General features: G+C 37.5%; 1 protein-coding gene across 4 annotated transcripts in view; it reads left to right on the forward strand.

The window, feature by feature from the left end:
• ARHGEF6 (Rac/Cdc42 guanine nucleotide exchange factor 6) overlaps nucleotides 1-18,835 on the forward strand; it is a 142,875-nt gene that overhangs the window by 108,072 nt on the left and 15,968 nt on the right. For 2 of the 4 annotated variants that reach the window (XM_036304946.1, XM_036304948.1), the window contains 10 exons: nucleotides 1,268-1,406; nucleotides 4,548-4,607; nucleotides 6,725-6,871; nucleotides 9,774-9,860; nucleotides 10,630-10,708; nucleotides 11,679-11,824; nucleotides 13,531-13,668; nucleotides 15,475-15,495; nucleotides 16,500-16,593; nucleotides 17,500-17,589. In XM_036304946.1, coding sequence (XP_036160839.1) covers nucleotides 1,268-1,406; nucleotides 4,548-4,607; nucleotides 6,725-6,871; nucleotides 9,774-9,860; nucleotides 10,630-10,708; nucleotides 11,679-11,824; nucleotides 13,531-13,668; nucleotides 15,475-15,495; nucleotides 16,500-16,593; nucleotides 17,500-17,589 — 1,001 coding nt within the window. The remainder of the gene's footprint in view (nucleotides 1-1,267; nucleotides 1,407-4,547; nucleotides 4,608-6,724; nucleotides 6,872-9,773; nucleotides 9,861-10,629; nucleotides 10,709-11,678; nucleotides 11,825-13,530; nucleotides 13,669-15,474; nucleotides 15,496-16,499; nucleotides 16,594-17,499; nucleotides 17,590-18,835) is intronic. The other 2 variants (XM_036304949.1, XM_036304947.1) reach the window with 2 other exon arrangements.

An 18,835-nucleotide genomic window follows, 5' to 3' on the forward strand; every position in this document is an offset into this window, starting at 1 on the left:
TCTCAACCCTCCTAGTATTTAATAATGATAAGTTTCATTGAACACATTTCACAACTTATTGCAATGCATCACAGTTGGGGACCACTGGATAAGATGTGTCCTAGGGAGAATAAGTTGTTCAGGGTTTCTGTTGGAGAGTGATGAAAAAGATTGGTGGGGCCAGTAGGCGTCTAAAAAAATTTAAGACATGATCTCATAGGCAATCAGAGGTTCTCTAATAGGAAAGCAACAGGATTAAAATGGTGGTATTCAGAATAGTTCAGAAGTGAAAAAGCCTAGAAGATCACTTGGGTTATTGAAGTGAACCAGATAAGATGAGAAAGCCTGAACTGAGGCAGTGGCAGTGGGAATGGAAAGGAATAAACAGATACAAGAAGACTTGTGACTGATAGGATATGCTTGGGCAAGCAAAGAGGTAAAGGGATCAAGTGATAGACAAAAGTTTCAAAATATGGTTTAGTTAGGCAGTAGGTATTCTTAATTATATTTTGTGTAAATGTATATAAAATGATTTTGCAGCCTTGGGACTCAATATCCTGTTGGTGAAGACAATCCACAGGGTGCCTAAAGGGCAGAGAAAGCACAAGCTGAGAATAGATATTTACAGGACATAGTTAATAAACTATTAATACACTCTCCTTTATTTTTAACCAAGTTGTTTGGGTAGCTTGCTATACTGGTTTCAGATCCTAGGCTAAGTGACTTTATAGTTAGTCATACAAACATGCTGCTATCTGAATTTAGTACTTGATTCTGGAACAATACAAGTGGGTGCTCCGGTGATAGGGAGCACTTGGTGAGTTGCTACCCTTGGCATCTGACCAGCCAATAGCTAGGATGTTTTAAGCGACAAGCAAATAGCTTTTAAAACCTGATATCAAGGTCATCTGATAGCCTGTATGCCCTATTCCCATGAATGCAGTCTCCTTATAGGTAGGGATTTCTGTTTTGTTCATTGTGGTATTCCCAACAGAGAATGGAGCCTGTTGCTTAGTAGATGCAGTAATTGTTGGATGAGTAAATGAAGCCAGGGTTCATGAATGTCTGGCTTACCACTGTAGCCCCAGCGCTCTGTGCAATGGTAATTGCATAGAGGAACTGAATAAAGGTTTATTGGATTAAGTTAAAATGAAAGGGACAGCATTTAGTCCAGTGAAACAAAATTTTATTTTGTTTTATGTTATGTGAAATACATTAAATAATGTTCAGTTAATTTTTTTTCATGAAAGATTAAGCAGTAACAAATTTGTATTTGTCCTTTTGGTAGTGATGAACTGGAGCAATTTATGGAAAATCAAGGTGCATCCAGCCCAGGTATCCTCATTTTAACAACAAGCCTCAGCAAACCATTCATGAGACTGGAGAAGTATGTTACTCTCTTGCAAGAGCTGGAACGGCATATGGAGGTAAGGGAAGGTGAGCTTTTTAAAGCTCATGCACAAATTATGGGGCTCTGCTCTTAGAGGAAGCTGTCAGTCTGCCTTCAAACTTAACCTTACTGCAGAATTCAGAAAAAGCCCTAGTTTCCAAATTTATTTGATCCAATCTCCCCTTTTCCCAGACTTTTGGTTTTTCTTTTTGTGCAGCAAAAAAGGGGGCATTTCCCCCCTTCGGAATATTCTTTACTCTTTATGCATTTTTACTTATTTTTTCCAGCTTTATTGAAGTATAATTGACAAATAAAAATTGTGTATATTGGGGTATACAACATGATTTTCTTAAGGTGTATAATGTGATGATTCAATATACACAAATGTCAGGGAATGATTACCACAATCAAGTTAATGAACACATCCATCATCTCACATAGTTACCATTTTTTATACTGAGAACTCTTCAGATCTACTCTCTTAGCAAAAGTATACAATACAATGTTATAAACTATAATCACCATGAACTTATGTTATCCACCCTTTACTATTAAATATTCATGATCATTCTTCTTTCTCCTTTTCCCCTCCCAGTTGCTTCCCTCAAGTCTCTGCTAACTTGTTGACTTAGGTTTTCTTCTGCCCTCTCATCTGTAGATGGTGGTTCAATCAAAATCATCCAGGAAATCTTATGTTCTGGTATATGAACAACCTTATTGTGGGATATAGACAGGAATATTTATCTCTTGAGCTCTGTGGTCATTCAGCTGCCTGACTTTGGATTATAATAGAAGATTCTTGTATTTCCTTAAAGATTAATAAATGGGTCCAATATTAGTTTATCTCTCTTTGCATCTATACATCTACATCAAGGTCCCCTCACATTTTTGTTTGTAAACTTACAATTAACTTGCCACAGCTATAACATAGCCATATGTTTTCTAAATATTAAGATTTCAGTGAGGCCTGATAATTGCTTTTTATTTTTTTACCAAGAGCCCAGGCACTCTTATTAAAAAACAAATAACAGGGATAGCTTCTTGAGCTGCTCATGAACATGGGGTTTTGAGGTGTGGGTGGGAAAGGAGAGCCTGCTAGGGGAGGCTGCATTCACCCTACTTGCTCTTCCTGTGTCTGGGGAAAGGTTTGAGGTTTTTAAAGGGTTTGATTATCTCTAAAAAAAAAAAAAAAAAAAAAAAAAAAAAAAATTGCACACTGCTTGTCTTGTCAGCATTTGTAAGGATTGAAAGTATTTACTCTGAGCAAAACCACATTCTCAGGTTATTTGACCTGCCAGAAAGCTGGAGGCAGTGGGGAACTAGTAGTAAAGTCGGCGGGAATGAAATTTCAGTTAGGGCTTGGGAAGGTGCTGACCTCTGGATGCCTTTCCAAAAGCTTAAACAATTTGATGAACCGTTTGAGGTTTGTCCCTCCTTGCTTGTCACAAAAATCCAGAAACTAGTGGCCTCAGTTTCTGTTACTGCACAGTGCTGAACTAAGAATATACACTTAATTTGGAGAGAAAAATCCCCAGATCTCCTACTGCCTGGATCCTCTATCTTGGCCTTCTTTGTATCAGAGCCCATTTCTACTTCTACCTCCATTTGCTGTCAGTTACCTGTCTTGGCTGCCTTCCATTTTCCACCATAAGATAATACACACCCTTAGCACTGATTCACCACCAGTAAGACACTTGATCCAGCTTTCTGATTGTTTAGTATGGCTGATGGCTAATGGAAGATAGAACCTGAACTTTACAGCTGATTTGGGTAAGGATAAATTTAAGTATAAAAAGAATACAACCTTTCCTTTCATTAAACAATGCTGGTTTTGGCTTGGGTCAGATCCCTAGTCTGTTCAGCTCTGTATTTTATCACCCAAGGCTGGCTGAGCAGCAGATTGTCTTCCCATTACTCCAGCTGAATTCCAAAGGTTAGGTACATATATACCCCCAATGTTAGATACATATCTATACTTCATATAACCCCATATAGGTGTATATCTATCCCCAAGAAGCTCTACTTTTCCTTCATAAACAGTTATGGAGATGTGCATTTCTCAAAGCAATTTTTTTATTGATTAAGGTATTAAAAATGTGTGGTCCCCCATTGCTCCCCCACCCCCCAATCCTGCTCAAAGCAATTTTTGAAGCTGTCCACTTTTTGGTGTTGTAAGTACTGTGGAATTGCAGACCATATGTAATAACTTTGCTTAAGAAGGCATATATGGTATAAAACTTGGATTCCCCCCCCCCCATTTGCCATTTGAGTCTGCTGAAAGAAAAAAGAAGGATTTTAGGAGATAAAATTGGATTGATTTTTCTCTTAACCACCACTCTGTTTCCATAATTCCCTATCTATTGTCATTTACTAACAATGTGACTAATGATGCCCCCAATTATTTTTTTTATTAACAGCAAAAAAGGAAATGGTAACTTTTGCCTCAATAACCATACCTAATATGTGGTTATCAAATATAATGATGTGTTACCACCCATTTTCATACCTTTTAAAAAAATTTTATTTTATTTTAGAAAGTGGAAGGGGAGAGGAAAGAGAGAAAGAGAGAGAGAGAGAGAGAGAGAGAGAGAGAGAGAGAGAGAGAGAGAGAGAAACATCGATGTGAGAGAAAAACATCAATTGGTTGCCTTCCCCATACACCCCAACTGGGGGGGATTGAACCCACAACTTTTTTTGGTGTTTCCGTGTATGGACAACACTCCACCTACTGAGCCAGAGTGGCCAGGGCTTAAAAATTGATTCATTGCTCCACCCATCCATGCATTCACTGGTTGCTTCCTGAATATGCCCTGATAGGGGTTCAAACCCACAACCTTGGTGCATCAGGGCAATACTTTAACCAAATGAGCTCTCCGGTAAGGTTTTAATTTCTTAATCATCTAATAATTGGCGGTGCTGATATTCCAAATGCTCAAATGCTTTCTTTAAATTTTTACATTAGCATACATTAAAATTGACTTTTTTCTTTTGATGTCAGTTTTATGACATGCATAGATTTGTGTTACTACTCCCACTATTGAGATACAGAACAGTTCCATCATCCCCAAAATTTCCTCATTTTGTCTCTTTGCAGCCACACCCTTCTCCCACCTCTAACCCCTGGCAACTACTGATCTGTTCTCTTTTAATATTGTTTTAAAATGTATTCATTTAATAGGATACACATCCGGATCATCAAGATGTTCTGAAAGCCATCATAGCATTCAAAACTCTCATGGTAGGTCATGTTCTAAAATTATATTTCTCCATTTTTATGCTGTGTTTCTAAAAGAGTAATTTGTGTGTAACATTTATTTTCTTATGAAAAGGTCTTTAGAGTGGAAACAATAAGCTGTAGTGACAATATTGCCGGGATTGATTCATTTAAATTTGTCTTCCAAAAATCATGCTTACCTAAGAAAGGTTGCCAGTCTGAGGGTATAAAGCACTCACATTTGAAGTCTCTGCCACATTAAGCATTGCTGTGTAGGTGGGGGGTTTCCTTTAGTCTCTTTGTCTTTACCCCTGTGTTGCTCACTTTATGTTGATGCAACTTGTTGTTCACTGACTGACATCAATACTAGATTCATCTACTTATGCCAAAAGGTGTGAATTTATTCTTTGCATATGAAAAAAATCTTCATCAAATGTAAAAGGAAAAGAAAACCTACTAAAATACAATTGCTTTATATAGATTGCTATCAAATGTGCCTGTAATCTTGTATCTTGAGCATGATAGTTAATAACTTCTTGATACCAACTGATGTAAAACCACTTGGTGGCATTTTAGAAGGAAATAAAACATTATTTTGGGCAACTGACTAAGTTTAGCTTCAGTTGAGACATTTCTGTAGCATTCTAAGTGATTGAGATTAATGTTTAGTTATTGATTCTTGCTGTAAGGTTGTGATGCAACATTCACTATCACCTCGTTTTTATTGCTGTTGAAAAATCAGTACCTGACATGTCCGTGGTTAAACAGAAAATTGAAGACCATAATAAGGAATTAGGTTAAAATTGCTCTTATAGATCAAAAACAGTCTAATATTGGCAGTTTTACACGGTTCAACACATGTTGTAAAACTTGCTTTGATGGTGATAGTATATTTATTTGCACTATAGATGCTTCAAAAATATATGTACAATGAATTTATTTCTTCAAGTTTCCATTTTGCTGGAAGTGGCAGCATAAATTTTATAGAAAACACATCCAAAAAAACTGACATTCATTTGCAAACAGTGACATAACTAATCATATGCTTATTTTTATATTTAATTTGGAATGAGTACTGTTACATTACTCTAAGATAATTTCACACTTTCTGAAGCAATGGTGTGTGTGTGTATGTATGTGTGTGTGTGTATGTATGTGTGTGTGTGTGTTGTATTGTATTGTATTTATATCCCACCTATTGTTTCTTGGTTTGTATTTTCCATTTGTACTCATGAAATTCAGGTGTATCTCTTTTTTTCCAATCCTTTTAGGAATAAAAATTAATTTAGTATTTTTAATAGAATTTACTAGTAGTTCCTAAATAAAGTACAGGGTAGTACATATGTTTTATTATAAGATTAGTTTGATTCGTTGTGGCATAAAGAATTAATTTTTCTCTTTTTCTGTAATTCCTGGAGTCACTTTTTATTTTTATTTTTTTAGTATTTTTTTTTATTGATTTCAGAGAGGAAGGGAGATGGAGAGAGACATAGAAACATCAATGATGAGAGAAAAATCATTGATTGGCTGCCTCCTGCACACTCTCCACTGGGGATCGAGCCCACAACCCGGGCATGTGCCCTGACCGGAAATTGAACCGTGGCCTACTGGTTCATAGGTTGATGCTCAACCACTGAGCCATGCTGGCCAGGTCTGGAGTCACTTTTTTTTTAAAAAAATTAAGATGTTAGTTGATTGGAAACTGAGCATGTATTAGAAAAATAAAATTGCTTTGTAATTAAAACACTATTTATGTAGGTAGACAAGATTGAGAGGAGCTAGAGCAGGGACATCACCTAGAAGTTCTGAATCTACCAATTGGTCTCCTGGTTCTGTTTGATGTGATTCTGCTACTTGTCTTCCCATATTCCTTGCAGGGAAGGAGAAACAAGCTCCTTCCTCCATTTTATCTGATACTTTGGCAAGATGAAAAGTAGCTCTTCTTCACAAAACTTTTGGAGACTCAAGGCTAGAAATTGAGAGTAGTGGATTTTTCCATCTGTCAAGACATTGGTGATGGGATTCATGGTGAAGAATAGGAACACTGTGGAAGTCTATGAGACTCAAAAGCCACATCTTACTTTGGTCTTGTTTTAGGTCTGTTTCATAAGAATTTCTGTTCCTCTGCTTTTCTTCTATAGGGACAGTGCCAAGATCTAAGAAAACGAAAACAGCTGGAGTTGCAGATACTTTCTGAACCTATTCAGGCATGGGAAGGGGAGGATATTAAAACATTGGGAAATGTAATTTTTATGTCACAAGTAATGGTACAGTACGGAACATGTGAGGTAAGATGTTTCAAATATCAACACCATTTTTTCCATTTTTCACATTTTTCTTCCTTTATTTGTTCTTTAATAAAGGTCAAATGCTCGAACATTCAAAGAAACTGAGCACCTATTCTTTGCCCAATACTGCTAGGTGCTATGGGAGATAGGAAGATAGAACACACATTGTTCTCTGCCTTCAAAGAATTCCTTAAGAACAGATTAAAACACAAGTTGAAAGTAGAAAACAAACCAAAATAATCAATGCCAGTTTGTGCAATCTCAACAATAGATTCTATTGACGTTCAGAGAAGGATATTTTATGGAGAGTAAAAAAGAATATTTTATGGAGATAAGATTTGAGGAGGAGGGCCATGAAGAGGGAAGGAGAGGATTTTGTAAGGTAGAGGTCATTTTTATTCCAGAAGAGAACAGGAAATTGTCTTTTTTCTACAACACAATGAGGAAGCCAGTCTGTTAGGAGCAGAGGAAGCATGTTGGGCAGAGTGGAGAAATTGATTGAGTCAGAGTCAGGTTATGAAGAACCTTGGATGTCAGACAAGAATAGTTCACATTGACGCAGCAGGCAATAGGAAACTATGAGACTTTGGTAGAAGAGAAACATAATGAAAGGGATATTTAATCTGACAACCATATATGTCAGGTAAGCTGGAGGGGGTGGGGCTAGAAACAGAAAGTATAGATGAGTTGGAAAGTGATAAGTACCCCTGATGAAGGTAGTGGTGGAGAGAATGAAACTTAAGGGGCAAATCTCAGGCATGTTTAGATGGGAAAGTCTATAGGAAGTTGTGGGCTAGAGGAAATAACAAATGTAATTTAGATGTGTTAGCTTTCAAGTAACTGTAGGTATACAGGTGGAAATGTCTTGTAGGTAGCTGTAAAAAAAAAGTATAGAAATGTGGGTGGGAGGTCAGAGTTAGAGGCAGAGACTTAGATGTCTCTGACAGATGGGCCTTCCAAGGAAGTAAATATCCAGAGAGAAGCACAGAGGGCTGAAGATGTATTATGTCTTTTAGGAAGGGGGTAGAGTAGGGGAAGAAGGTTGATTATGTCAACTGGTATGATTTATCTGGTGTTAGAATTGCCTTCCCACTCTTAAAACATCTTCCTATGCTCCCGGACAGGTCTCTGTCAGAGATTCATTACATAGGGTTAATAAGCAATCTCATTTAAAATGTAAATACTCTGGGGGAGGTTAATGCAGAGAGTTTCACTATTAGAGTTTCACACCTTTGGATAAACCTCTTCGTTGAAGGGAGAAAGAATCACTACCTGAAAGAAAAGACAAAGAGGAAGATAGTGGAGGACTGGGAGAGTGTGGAGTCATGGAAATTCCAGGAAAATCATTTGAAAATGGTCAGCCTGCTGAGTGCTACAGAAGGTTCAGAGGTCAAGGAGCATGGAGACCAAGAAGAAGCCATTGGATTTCGCTAGAAGGCAGTTATTGATTACTTTAAGAGAGCAAAGCAAGTAGGTAGGGATCAATAGGGAGAACATGAAGGCAGCAAAACACAACCCAGTTTCCCCCCTTTCTTATCTGATTAAAATTTAAAGCAGGGAAACATTATCTATTTATAGATCAGTGAAATATAACAAGAAGTGGCATTTTGTATAAGTAGTCACAGGGGCAAGTGAAGGCCTATTATGATAGGAAATGTGCATATGTTAAAAGCAAAAAGAAAAAGCTGATTGAATAGGTGAGGCTGCTAGAAGACAGAGGTGAGATATCTATAGAAGGAAGCCAAGGAAGAGAAAGATGTGAAAGGATGGAGAGCCCTTGTTAGAAGAGTTAGCTTCAAAAGGTTGCTCTTCTCAAGTGGGAAGAAGAAGATGGAGATAGGTATAAGGATAATTGCAGCTAAGATGGCTGGACATGTAAGCTGAATGTAATTGTTTGCATCTACTAATTGCATATCTGTTTAAGGAGTTCAGAGAAATCCTTCTGTGTAAAATTTTCTTTCATGCCATTAAAAAGTATTTACTTCTCTTTATATATGCAAAAACTATCTTGTTCTTACTGATTAAAATTAATTTTATAAATAAGAATTTAACATACATGTTAGAACATAATAAATTTCCTATCACCTGAAAAACTCTTTATTTTGCTACTTTTCAAAATAAAATAGTTTTCTTTTTGTGAACCTAGGTCAGCCGTGGGCAAACTACGGCCCGCGGGCCGGATCCGGCCCATTTGAAATGAATAAAACTATTGAAAAAAAAGACCGTACCCTTTTATGTAATGATGTTTACTTTGAATTTATATTAGTTCACACAAACACTCCATCCATGCTTTTGTTCCGGCCCTCCGGTCCAGTTTAAGAACCCATCGTGGCCCTCGAGTCAAAAAGTTTGCCCACCCCTGACCTAGATAGTTATCTTGTGCTCTGGCTGCAGCTTGGGCAGGAAGGCATTAATTATGTGACTCTCAGGCTTACATACTTGGGAAACAACCAGGGTTATTTGTATTTAATTGTTATGTCTGGGAAGGAGAGAGACTTGGTTTATATCCATTTCAAAATAAAATTCAACTAGTTCTGTGCTTTTAAATTGAGTATCTTTCTTTTAAATTTGCTGTTCATGTTTCATTGCCTTATGTAAGATCTATGTTACAAAATAGTAATTCGAGAGGCTATGTTTATTGATTTTAGAGAGAGGAATGGGGAGAGAGAGAGACAGAAAAAAAGTAATCGATGTGAGAAACATTGATAGGTTGCCTCCCCATACATGCACCAACTGGGGATGGAACCTAGATATGTACTCTGACTGGGAATCAAACCCATGACCTTTTGGTGTACAGGATGATGCTCCAACCAACTGAGCCACACTGGCCAGGGCCAGAAATTCTTAACAAATAAAATGTCCAATTTCTATTCTTCACTTAATATTTTTCATTCCACTTCAGGAAAAAGAGGAGCGGTACCTCATGTTATTTTCAAATGTCTTGATAATGTTATCTGCAAGTCCTCGGATGAGTGGCTTTATCTATCAGGTTAGTAGATTTCATATAGAACCAATAGCAGGACTCATAATTAACAGAGATTTCCATCCAGATGCAGTATTTCTACTATCACATTAAAAGCTCCATCCAAAAAAGGCAGAATGTTCTGAACCTTCATTGTAATTATATAGCTTAGAAGAGCGGATGTGCCTTAAATCCTTTATATTACTAAAATGGGTTTATCCTGAATGTCCACTGCACTGGTTATAAATGTATAAACATAAATATAAGTCTGCAACTAGATCAATTAGCAAAAGCATTTTACAGGTCCATATTATATCATTACTGTTAAAAAACTATAAAGCTGGAACCTCATCCTAACAGTCTCATCATATGGTTTGAATTTCTGAGATGCAAATCATTAAACTCCTTAAGAAATTAAACTTCCTTCAGTCTGTTCCCTAAATATGGAGTATTATAAATTACTGTTGCCTCTTATCTTGGCCTAGCAATTATTAATTTTCATAAAATTTGAGTCTTCGTTTACTGATTTTTCATGAAAATCTGTTAGAAAAGTAAGCTGTTTATAAATCTTGACCTTATGGTTTAAGATGTGCTAGCAAAACACAACCCAGTTTTTCCTCTTTCTTATCTTATTGAAATTTAAAGCAGGGAAACATTATCTATTGACAGACCAGAGAAATATATCTAGCCATAATCTGGCAGTGATTCCTGAGAGGGTCAGAAAATCTAATAGAACTAAGCAGAGACATGTGCAACCACAGAATTAATGGGAAATGTTCTTTTTTTTTCCTGGTAGGGAAAAATACCAATAGCAGGAATGGTGATGACTAGATTAGATGAAATTGAAGGGAATGACTACACATTTGAAATCACAGGTAGGTAATTTTCTTTTTTTCATGTAGCTACTTCAAATCCTTTTTGGAAAGAAGTGGGGTTTAAATAAATAAATGCTATTATTTTCTGTTATATAGTCCACGAGTAACTTTTGCATGGGCATGACAAAGTGTATATTATTTCCTGGGATAATTAGGGTACAGCTATAGAACAGAGAAATCTCCTGGTCATTCAAAAGCCTCAGGTTTGCCATTAGTTTCAATTTTCTCTTGAATAAGAGCTACTTGTTAGAGCTAAGAAATAACAAAATGGACTGATGTTAATGCAATTTTCTCCCCTTTCTGCAATCTATTCCCTGGTGGCAGAGAAGCCAAAGATGTGGAATTTTATCAGCAATTTTATCATTAGCTTATGAATTAGCAAGATTTTATTATGTTTCTAAAAAGTGCTGAAAAGCCATAAAACTTTTTTCACAAATTGAGAAAATGCCTGGCTCTCTGACATTTTAGCCTGTTGTCCCTTTTGCCAGGTCAATGGTTTGTACTTTATGCACTGATATGGTGCAATGGTGAACACTAGGATAATGGTCCCAGACCTTACCCCCCTTTTTCCCAATAGGGAGTTAAAGATTTGGTGTTAGGTGTAACCAGTCTTAGTTGGATTTTGTTTCAACTTTGATATTGGGTAAAACTACAATATTCTCACTTTATATTATGAATTAAATGCACTCTACTTAAATTTTTGGATTGTGAGTTTGTTTAGAGTGAAGTTTTATACTACTTCTAAGGTTCTGTAAGCAGTAGAAATCAAGGACGGTTTTACAAATCAGATATAACTATTTCTTTATTATCACAGCATATCTGTTCTTTATATAGTAGTTTCAAAAGCGTTCTCCCATAAGTATAAAAACTCCTGAAAATAGACACTTGAGTCCAAGTTGTGTGAAGTGTTTTTGAATGAGGCAAGCTCAAGGTTCTCCTTGCCTTTTGTTTCCAAATGTGGGTGATTCAGGTCACATATTAGAGAGAATTGTGGTCCACTGCAGCAACAACCAGGACTTCCAGGAATGGCTGGAACAGCTGTATAGACTGATTAGAGGACCTGCCTCCTGCAGTTCATTATCCAAGACATCATCATCATCTTGTAGTGCTCATTCTGTAAGTAGTCCATTTGTTCTGTCCAGGGATTACTAAATCGTCAAATCCTGTCTGCTGAGGACTTATAAGAAGCAGTGAGCATGCCCTTAATCTTTGGGTAGTCTATATCTGTATGTTTTGAAGTACAGTTAAGCCTCACTAATTTGTATTTCTTGTGGAGAGAGGTCCTCCTAAATTAATACAGTTTTACTTAAATGTGTGCAGTTTAGTTTGACCTTAACTTGGAGTACCAACTAACTGCTAGCAATATTTTTCTAACCAGAAGTCCTGCTAAAATGTTTTAATGATAGGCAAGATTTATTTTTAGTTAGCAACTGTTGTTCTCATATTAATAGTGTGCTAAGTCAAAACCATCAGTTTACCTTCCTAAGTATTGAAGCATCTCCATGTAATCTCATTTATACTATCACTAGAGGCCTAGGACATGAAATTCATGCGGTGGGGGGGGGGGGTCCCTCAGCCCAGCCTGCAACCTCTCCAATCTGGGACCCTTTGGGGAATGTCCGACTGTGGGATCAGGCCTAAACCGCAGTTGGACATCCCTCTCTCAATCCAGGACTACTGGCTCCTAACCGCTCACCTGCCTGCCTGTCTGATTGCCCCTAACCCCTCTGCCTGCCTGTCTGATCACCCCTAACGTGCCCCATGCCGGCCTGATCGACCCTAACTTGCCCCCCTGCTGGCCTGATCATCCCTAACTTGCCCCCTTGCCAGCCTGATCGCCCCTAACTTGCCCCCCTGCCAGCCTGATTGCCTCTAACTGCCTCTGCCTTGGCCCCAGCCCCAGCCTAAGCCGCAGTCTAGCCTCCCTCTGTGGGAGGTGACCTGAAGGATCAGGGGAAGGCACCGCCCCCATTACCCCACTGCTGCTGCCACTGTTGGCCTAAGCCTTGGCCCTTGCAGCCGCTGCGGCTTTGTCCAGAAGGATGTCCGGAAGGTCGTCCGGAAGATGTCTGCTCTAATTAGCATATTACCCTTTTATTAGTATAGATATTCACTCAGTAGCCTTCAAGGGTAAACTCTTAGTTTGTTTTCTTCCAAGTTATCATAAATTTAGCTATTTATGGAATTTGAATTGGTGAGATTTTACTGTACTTGCTGAGTGATACTGAAGATATGCTGTGTTGTTTATTAACACTCAAACCTGTGATACCAAAATTCCAGTTTGGGGAACTGTGTTTTGTGGTAGGAAGAACAAGGGCTTTGGCCTCAGATCTGGGTTCAGATATTAGCTTTGCCAATTACTGGCTAATTACTTCACTTTGTTACAGTTTTTATGTTTGTTCTGATGAAATAACCAATTTAAGTATCTAATAGAGTGCTAAACATATAACTGAACTCATTAAATTTTGACTGTTCTCCCTTATAGATGAAAAAAATTCTGACTTTAATGAAATTGCAGAAGAGAGAGAGAGAACAGGAGTATGGGATATTGAATTCATTTAGTACTGTTCCATAGAGACCCCATAATCTTTTTTTTTCCAGTTTTGCTTTTTTTTAAAAAAAATTTCTTTATTGGTTAAGGTATTAGAGACCCCATAATCTTGACTGGAAAGTGCAAGTTCTTAAACTGGAGACTTTTGTTTTTTGTTCTTTCCTTTCTGTGGCTGGCACCGCTGATCCAATGACGTTCTCTTACTATTGATGTTCTCTTACTGTGGGGCATAAGGTTGGGTTCCAATGGCAGATTGCCAATATCTCATCAGACATTTTCCCAGTCTTTTAGCTCTACTGGACAGCCCCGAGGACCCTTGGAGCCTCCTCAAATTATAAAACCATGGAGTTTAAGTTGTCTACGACCTGCACCTCCACTTAGACCATCAGCAGCACTAAGTTATAAAGAGGTAATTTTACTATATATGATATAAAATGCTTCTGACAAGCTAATTTTGTAGCTTATTACCAATAGTTCTGAGGGAATGTGCTTAGAATTTATGATAGGTGATACATGTCAGTCAATTGCTTGATTCATTGATTTTTTATTTCTTTTTAAAAATATTTTTATTGATTTCAGAGGGGAGAGAGAGAGAGAGAGAGAGAGAGAGAGAGAGAGAGAGAGAGAGAGAGAGAGAGAGAAACATCAATGATGAAAGAGAATCATTGATCGGCTGCCTCCTGCATGCCGCCTGCTGGGGATTGAGTCCCCAACCCAGGCATGTGCCCTTGACCAGAATCAAACCCGGAACCCCTCAGTCCATAGACTGACACTCTATCCACTGAGCCAAACCAGCTAGGGTGATTTTTAGTTCTTAATTTTCTTTTTCCCCATTGTTTATCTACAAATATTTATTGAATTTCCACAGGGTTTATGTGTACTGAGTTTCCCCAACCTCCTCTTGAAGTGCCTTTGTTTTACCTTTATGATGATATGATAATTTTTAAATTGGTGTGATGTATACACATCTCAAAAAAGAGCCACTTCATTAGAGTTGAATTTCCAACCAAACAGACCCAATTCTACTTTTTGGATCATTTTGATCTATTGAACCAAATCAGTAGAGTCTTATGGTAACAAGCCATGTGTCTGAACTATGAAAGTCTGAACTATTTGCTGCAGTTGAAAAGGGAAAAGAAGTTAATGAAAGGAATGTCTTTAAAAAAGAGTCTTCTAAGTCAACTGTAGAGGACATTTGGTATTTGGGGAGTGTGGGGATTTCAAGGCTTTATTTTCTCTCGAAGTTGCAATCAGGAAATGTCAGTCACTAGCTTCCATAGCTGTGTGGAGTTTAACTTTTCCATCCAGTCGTTTTTCCCCCTAACCTGTTGCTCACCATTTCAGCTTTTAGAAAAGATCATCATTTATTTGTAACTGTTCTTTAAATAGGCCTTAGTGAGTGAAGATTTAAGTTTATGATAGTTGTGAGACATGTCTTAGAGTTATGATGCAAAGACAGCATATATTTGTCTATTGTATATTTTGATGAATGATGAAGACTTAGCTGAATTTTGAGTTTGTTTTTATTTGAAACACATGCTACTGTTTCAATTGTTGCCTCAACTCTTAGTGTAGTAAAAATGGAACAATATTTGGACACTGGAAAACTATTTTATCCTTTCAACCCAACAGGATAGGAAAAATAACTCTTGAGCTGAATTTTCATTATGTACCTTTTTTCAGAATTTGGCCATGAAACAGTCCCACAGGTTTGCTTTGAAAATTGACCTGTGATAATTGCAATCATCCAATTTTTTTCTTTGATTACCTAAACCAGGAGTGCCACTTCATATTTATGTAGGTCCCCTTTTTGATGATGGATATTTCATAATTGTCAGTTACTAAATTCAAATTAAGGTGAGCTTTGAGGGGGTAAAATTGACTTAATCCTTCACAGAACTAATCCATTAAAACTAAGGCATGATTATTTTTTTTCTGCTGGGAGAAGAGAGTTATTAATAAATTCTTACTATGCAGTGTGTATTTTAGTTATTTTCAACATTTGTTATTCTGCACAGAACTGTATTCCTTGGGCTTTTGCATGATGATATTGCATCTAAAACTAATGTGGGAAACGTGATGATATTCTCTCTGTGTAATTTATGATAACACTAACATTTCAAATGTTGTTTTAGAAGTATTGATAAATGGATTTGGTCATTGTAACCATCGACCTCTCACGCTCATCTTCTCTTTCTTTACATATTCACTTTAGAGGATGTCTTATATCTTGAAGGTAAGGGTAGAACACTATCTTTGGCTTACAGTGACATCATAATGTTGTGCTGTAACCTTTTATGAATGAAGCTTTCCTTTGTGCTTGTTTTGTCCCTTGTTATTATTGGTGGCTAAAATATGAAGATGCAATTCTGGCATGTAAGTATTTTCTTCAAAAAGCAGGCTCTTGTGAAATACATATGAAACTGTCATTTTATAATGCTTTAAAAATGTCTGTTTTCCTGTATTTTAAAGGTATATTTTTTGTTATTTTTGTCACATGTGAGTTTTTCATGTCTGTCGTTTTATGCATATGGCAAAAACAAATTCAATAATTGATATAATTTGTATCTTTTTAAATATACTAATTTAAAAAGTTTTATATATGTATATTGAGCTTGGCTGTAGGAACGTTACCCCTAACCCAAAATTATTATCAGGAAGTCCTTCATTTGGCCTTTCTTTCTGACCATGGGGAAATTACTTAGTCTCTTTGTCTTAATTTTCCCATCGGACAAATGAAAATTAATATTCTTCATTGTGGGACTGTTGCACAGGAAGATTAATTTAAATCATTTTCAAGCTCTTTGAAAAGAGGTATATAGTACAGTAGTAGTTATAATTTAATTACTATTAAATTCCCTTAATATTGTATCAGTGGGGAATATAAACCACGTTAGGAATACTGTATTTCCCTAGGATTGACATCCATTACTTTCTCTGCAGATGGTACCCTAAAGGCATTTGGTCTCCTGGAGAATCTGCTGCATCTTTAGTAGGCACCCTCCAGTCTTACTCCCATCCCTATAGCAATTGAGAGGACAATGTCATTACCTCTGTTTTACTTAACCTTTCAGAATTTATTGGAACCATTTTTAAAATTGTGGATAGTATTACATTTTGATGCACTCCTGATACTGACATACAAAATAAGAGAGAACCATTCTATTTAATTTTATTTGCTCTTTTTAATTTGTTTTTGGAAGATAAGTTTAATTCATAAAGAAACCTCTATTCTTACAGGAATCTAGTAAAAGCCCCAAAACCATGAAGAAGTTTCTTCATAAAAGAAAGACTGAAAGAAAGCCATCAGAAGAGGAATATGTAATTCGGAAAAGTATGCATTTTGTACTTTCTGAAAATTGGTAATGGGTTAAATGACAGACAATTTTTTTAAAAAACAGTTAGAGCAATTTTCCCCCCAGCATCATCTGTTACATAACAACAAATGCATAGAAAGTTTTGGTTACCTCTAAAATTTTTTAATAAGTTGCCTCCTCTGCACTTCATGTCATTTGAGGCAGACACCATCTGTATGGTTTTCATGTTGAATATTTTGCCCACCTGGTTTAGAACCATTAAAAGGAGCATTTGCTATGGATACATTTTCCCCTCTTAGTTTCTCATCAGGTGTGACAAAACTGTGTGTATTAGTTGAAAATACAGTCTGGATGAATTGTTAATTAACTCTGGCTTCTGAATCCCCCTCCCTCTCCCTCACCACTCACTTGGGTATGCATGTCAGCATATTAACAAGGTTATGCCATCTAGTCATTTCAAGAATGAGTTGGAGGAGGAGGAAGGAAGAGGGAGAATCAGTGGCTATGCTGGTTGGTTGGGAAAATGTCTAGGGTTAATGGAGAGAGCTTCCTAAAGAAGTTGTGCCTTGAAATTTGAGAGGAAGGATGTGTTGTATTGGATGAGAACTGAGGCTGGTATCAAGCCCAGTGCTGTAAACGTGGCCTTGAGGAGGAGACTGACAGGACTCCCCAGTTTAGAGCTCTTGGATGGGCTTTGGGAGCATGCCACCCTTGGTGCTGAACTCACTGGTGCTGGTCCCAGTTCTCCTTGGGAATAGTGTCACTCTCACTCCATTATGAGAATTGAACAAGCTTTTGCTCCTGTCTTTCAGAAATACCACTGTTCAGAGAGGCCAGTCCATAGCAGTGGAGTTCACTGCATAATTTTGAGACTCCAGAGGCATATATCACTATGAAAAGTAATTATTAATTAAATTTGACAGGTACAGCTGCTCTGGAAGAGGACGCTCAGATTCTTAAAGTCATTGAAGCCTACTGTACCAGCGCAAATATTCAACAAGGCCATGGCTCAAGTAGGTTCCCCCAAACCACTTTCTCTAATGAGTAATGTTTCTTTTTTACTGCTCACTGCCTCTTAAAAGAAGAGAAAAGCAACCCACATTGGTGCAGGGTGTTTAAAGCAGGTGACTTGGTGCAGAGGAGCAGTGCAGAGGAGCGGTACAGGACTGCATCTTTCAGATAAGGTGGTTTTACCTACCAAGCGGTTTGTTTACCCAGTTTCTTTTCACCCAGAGAGAAAGAGAGATGCAAGAGTAAAAAAGTTGGAGGTGATAGAAATGAATTTTTTTTTTAAAAAAAAAGTCATTCTCCTTTGAAGTGCACAGATACCTTCATCAACACTAGTTAGGAATTAAAGAGCCCAGAGAGTTCCTGTGTCTGTGAACTGATGCTAATCTCTTCTTATAGGCAGATTTGGAAAGGAAGTCAAAATACTATCTTTGATCAGCTGCATATTTAAGCAAACAGTGCTTCACTGAATTCAAGTTTCAAAGTTGCTCTGAAAATCTGGAAATGTAGCTGCTTAGCAGGGGCTGTTCAAATGTATACAATTTATCAGGGAACTATTAGGTGAGGGTATGTCCCTGAACAACTTTCAGGTTACAAAATGAAAGCGAGATAATGTTTTCTGATTCATCTTTGTGCTTTTTAAAAAGCCAGGTCACATCGATCATGTCTCAGGATAGGTTATGTGGGGATTTGGTATCTGTGTAAGAAATGAATTCTCCATCATGCTCCATTTTGGACAGCCATTGACACATCTCGAGTGTGGGAGAGGATCTCTTAGGTGGACTGCCTTGACATATGCTTTTGAAGTGACTGTCATGAGGAAAACGTTCAATATGGAAGTTGGCACATTTGACCATGAAGAAGGGACTGTCACAACTTCTGCTTCACAGGCAAAACCTGGCTGTGGCTTTGGGCATACCCAGCTCTGCTAACAAGTTTTGAGGATCCAGAAAAGGGAAGTGAGAGCAGTTTTTAATGTGAAAAGTAGGAATGAGTAGGGCACAAGGAGATACCAGAAGCAACATCCTTCATACAAAATCTGACCTCATCTCCTCTTCCCACAACCTCTCTTCACATCAATAGAGTTGATAGATATACTTGGAGGTGCAGGCAGGTACTCTAACCTAAAGAATCACATTTTGTTCCTCCGCAGCCTACCTTTTACATGTGGAAAGTGTATAGTGCAGTTCTTGGCAGACAGTAAGCCTTTTAGCATCATGGTGACTACCACCCTTTATCCCTCTCCAGCCA

This window comes from Myotis myotis, unplaced genomic scaffold (assembly GCF_014108235.1).
Source record: "Myotis myotis isolate mMyoMyo1 unplaced genomic scaffold, mMyoMyo1.p scaffold_m19_p_4, whole genome shotgun sequence".
NCBI lineage: Eukaryota > Metazoa > Chordata > Mammalia > Chiroptera > Vespertilionidae > Myotis > Myotis myotis.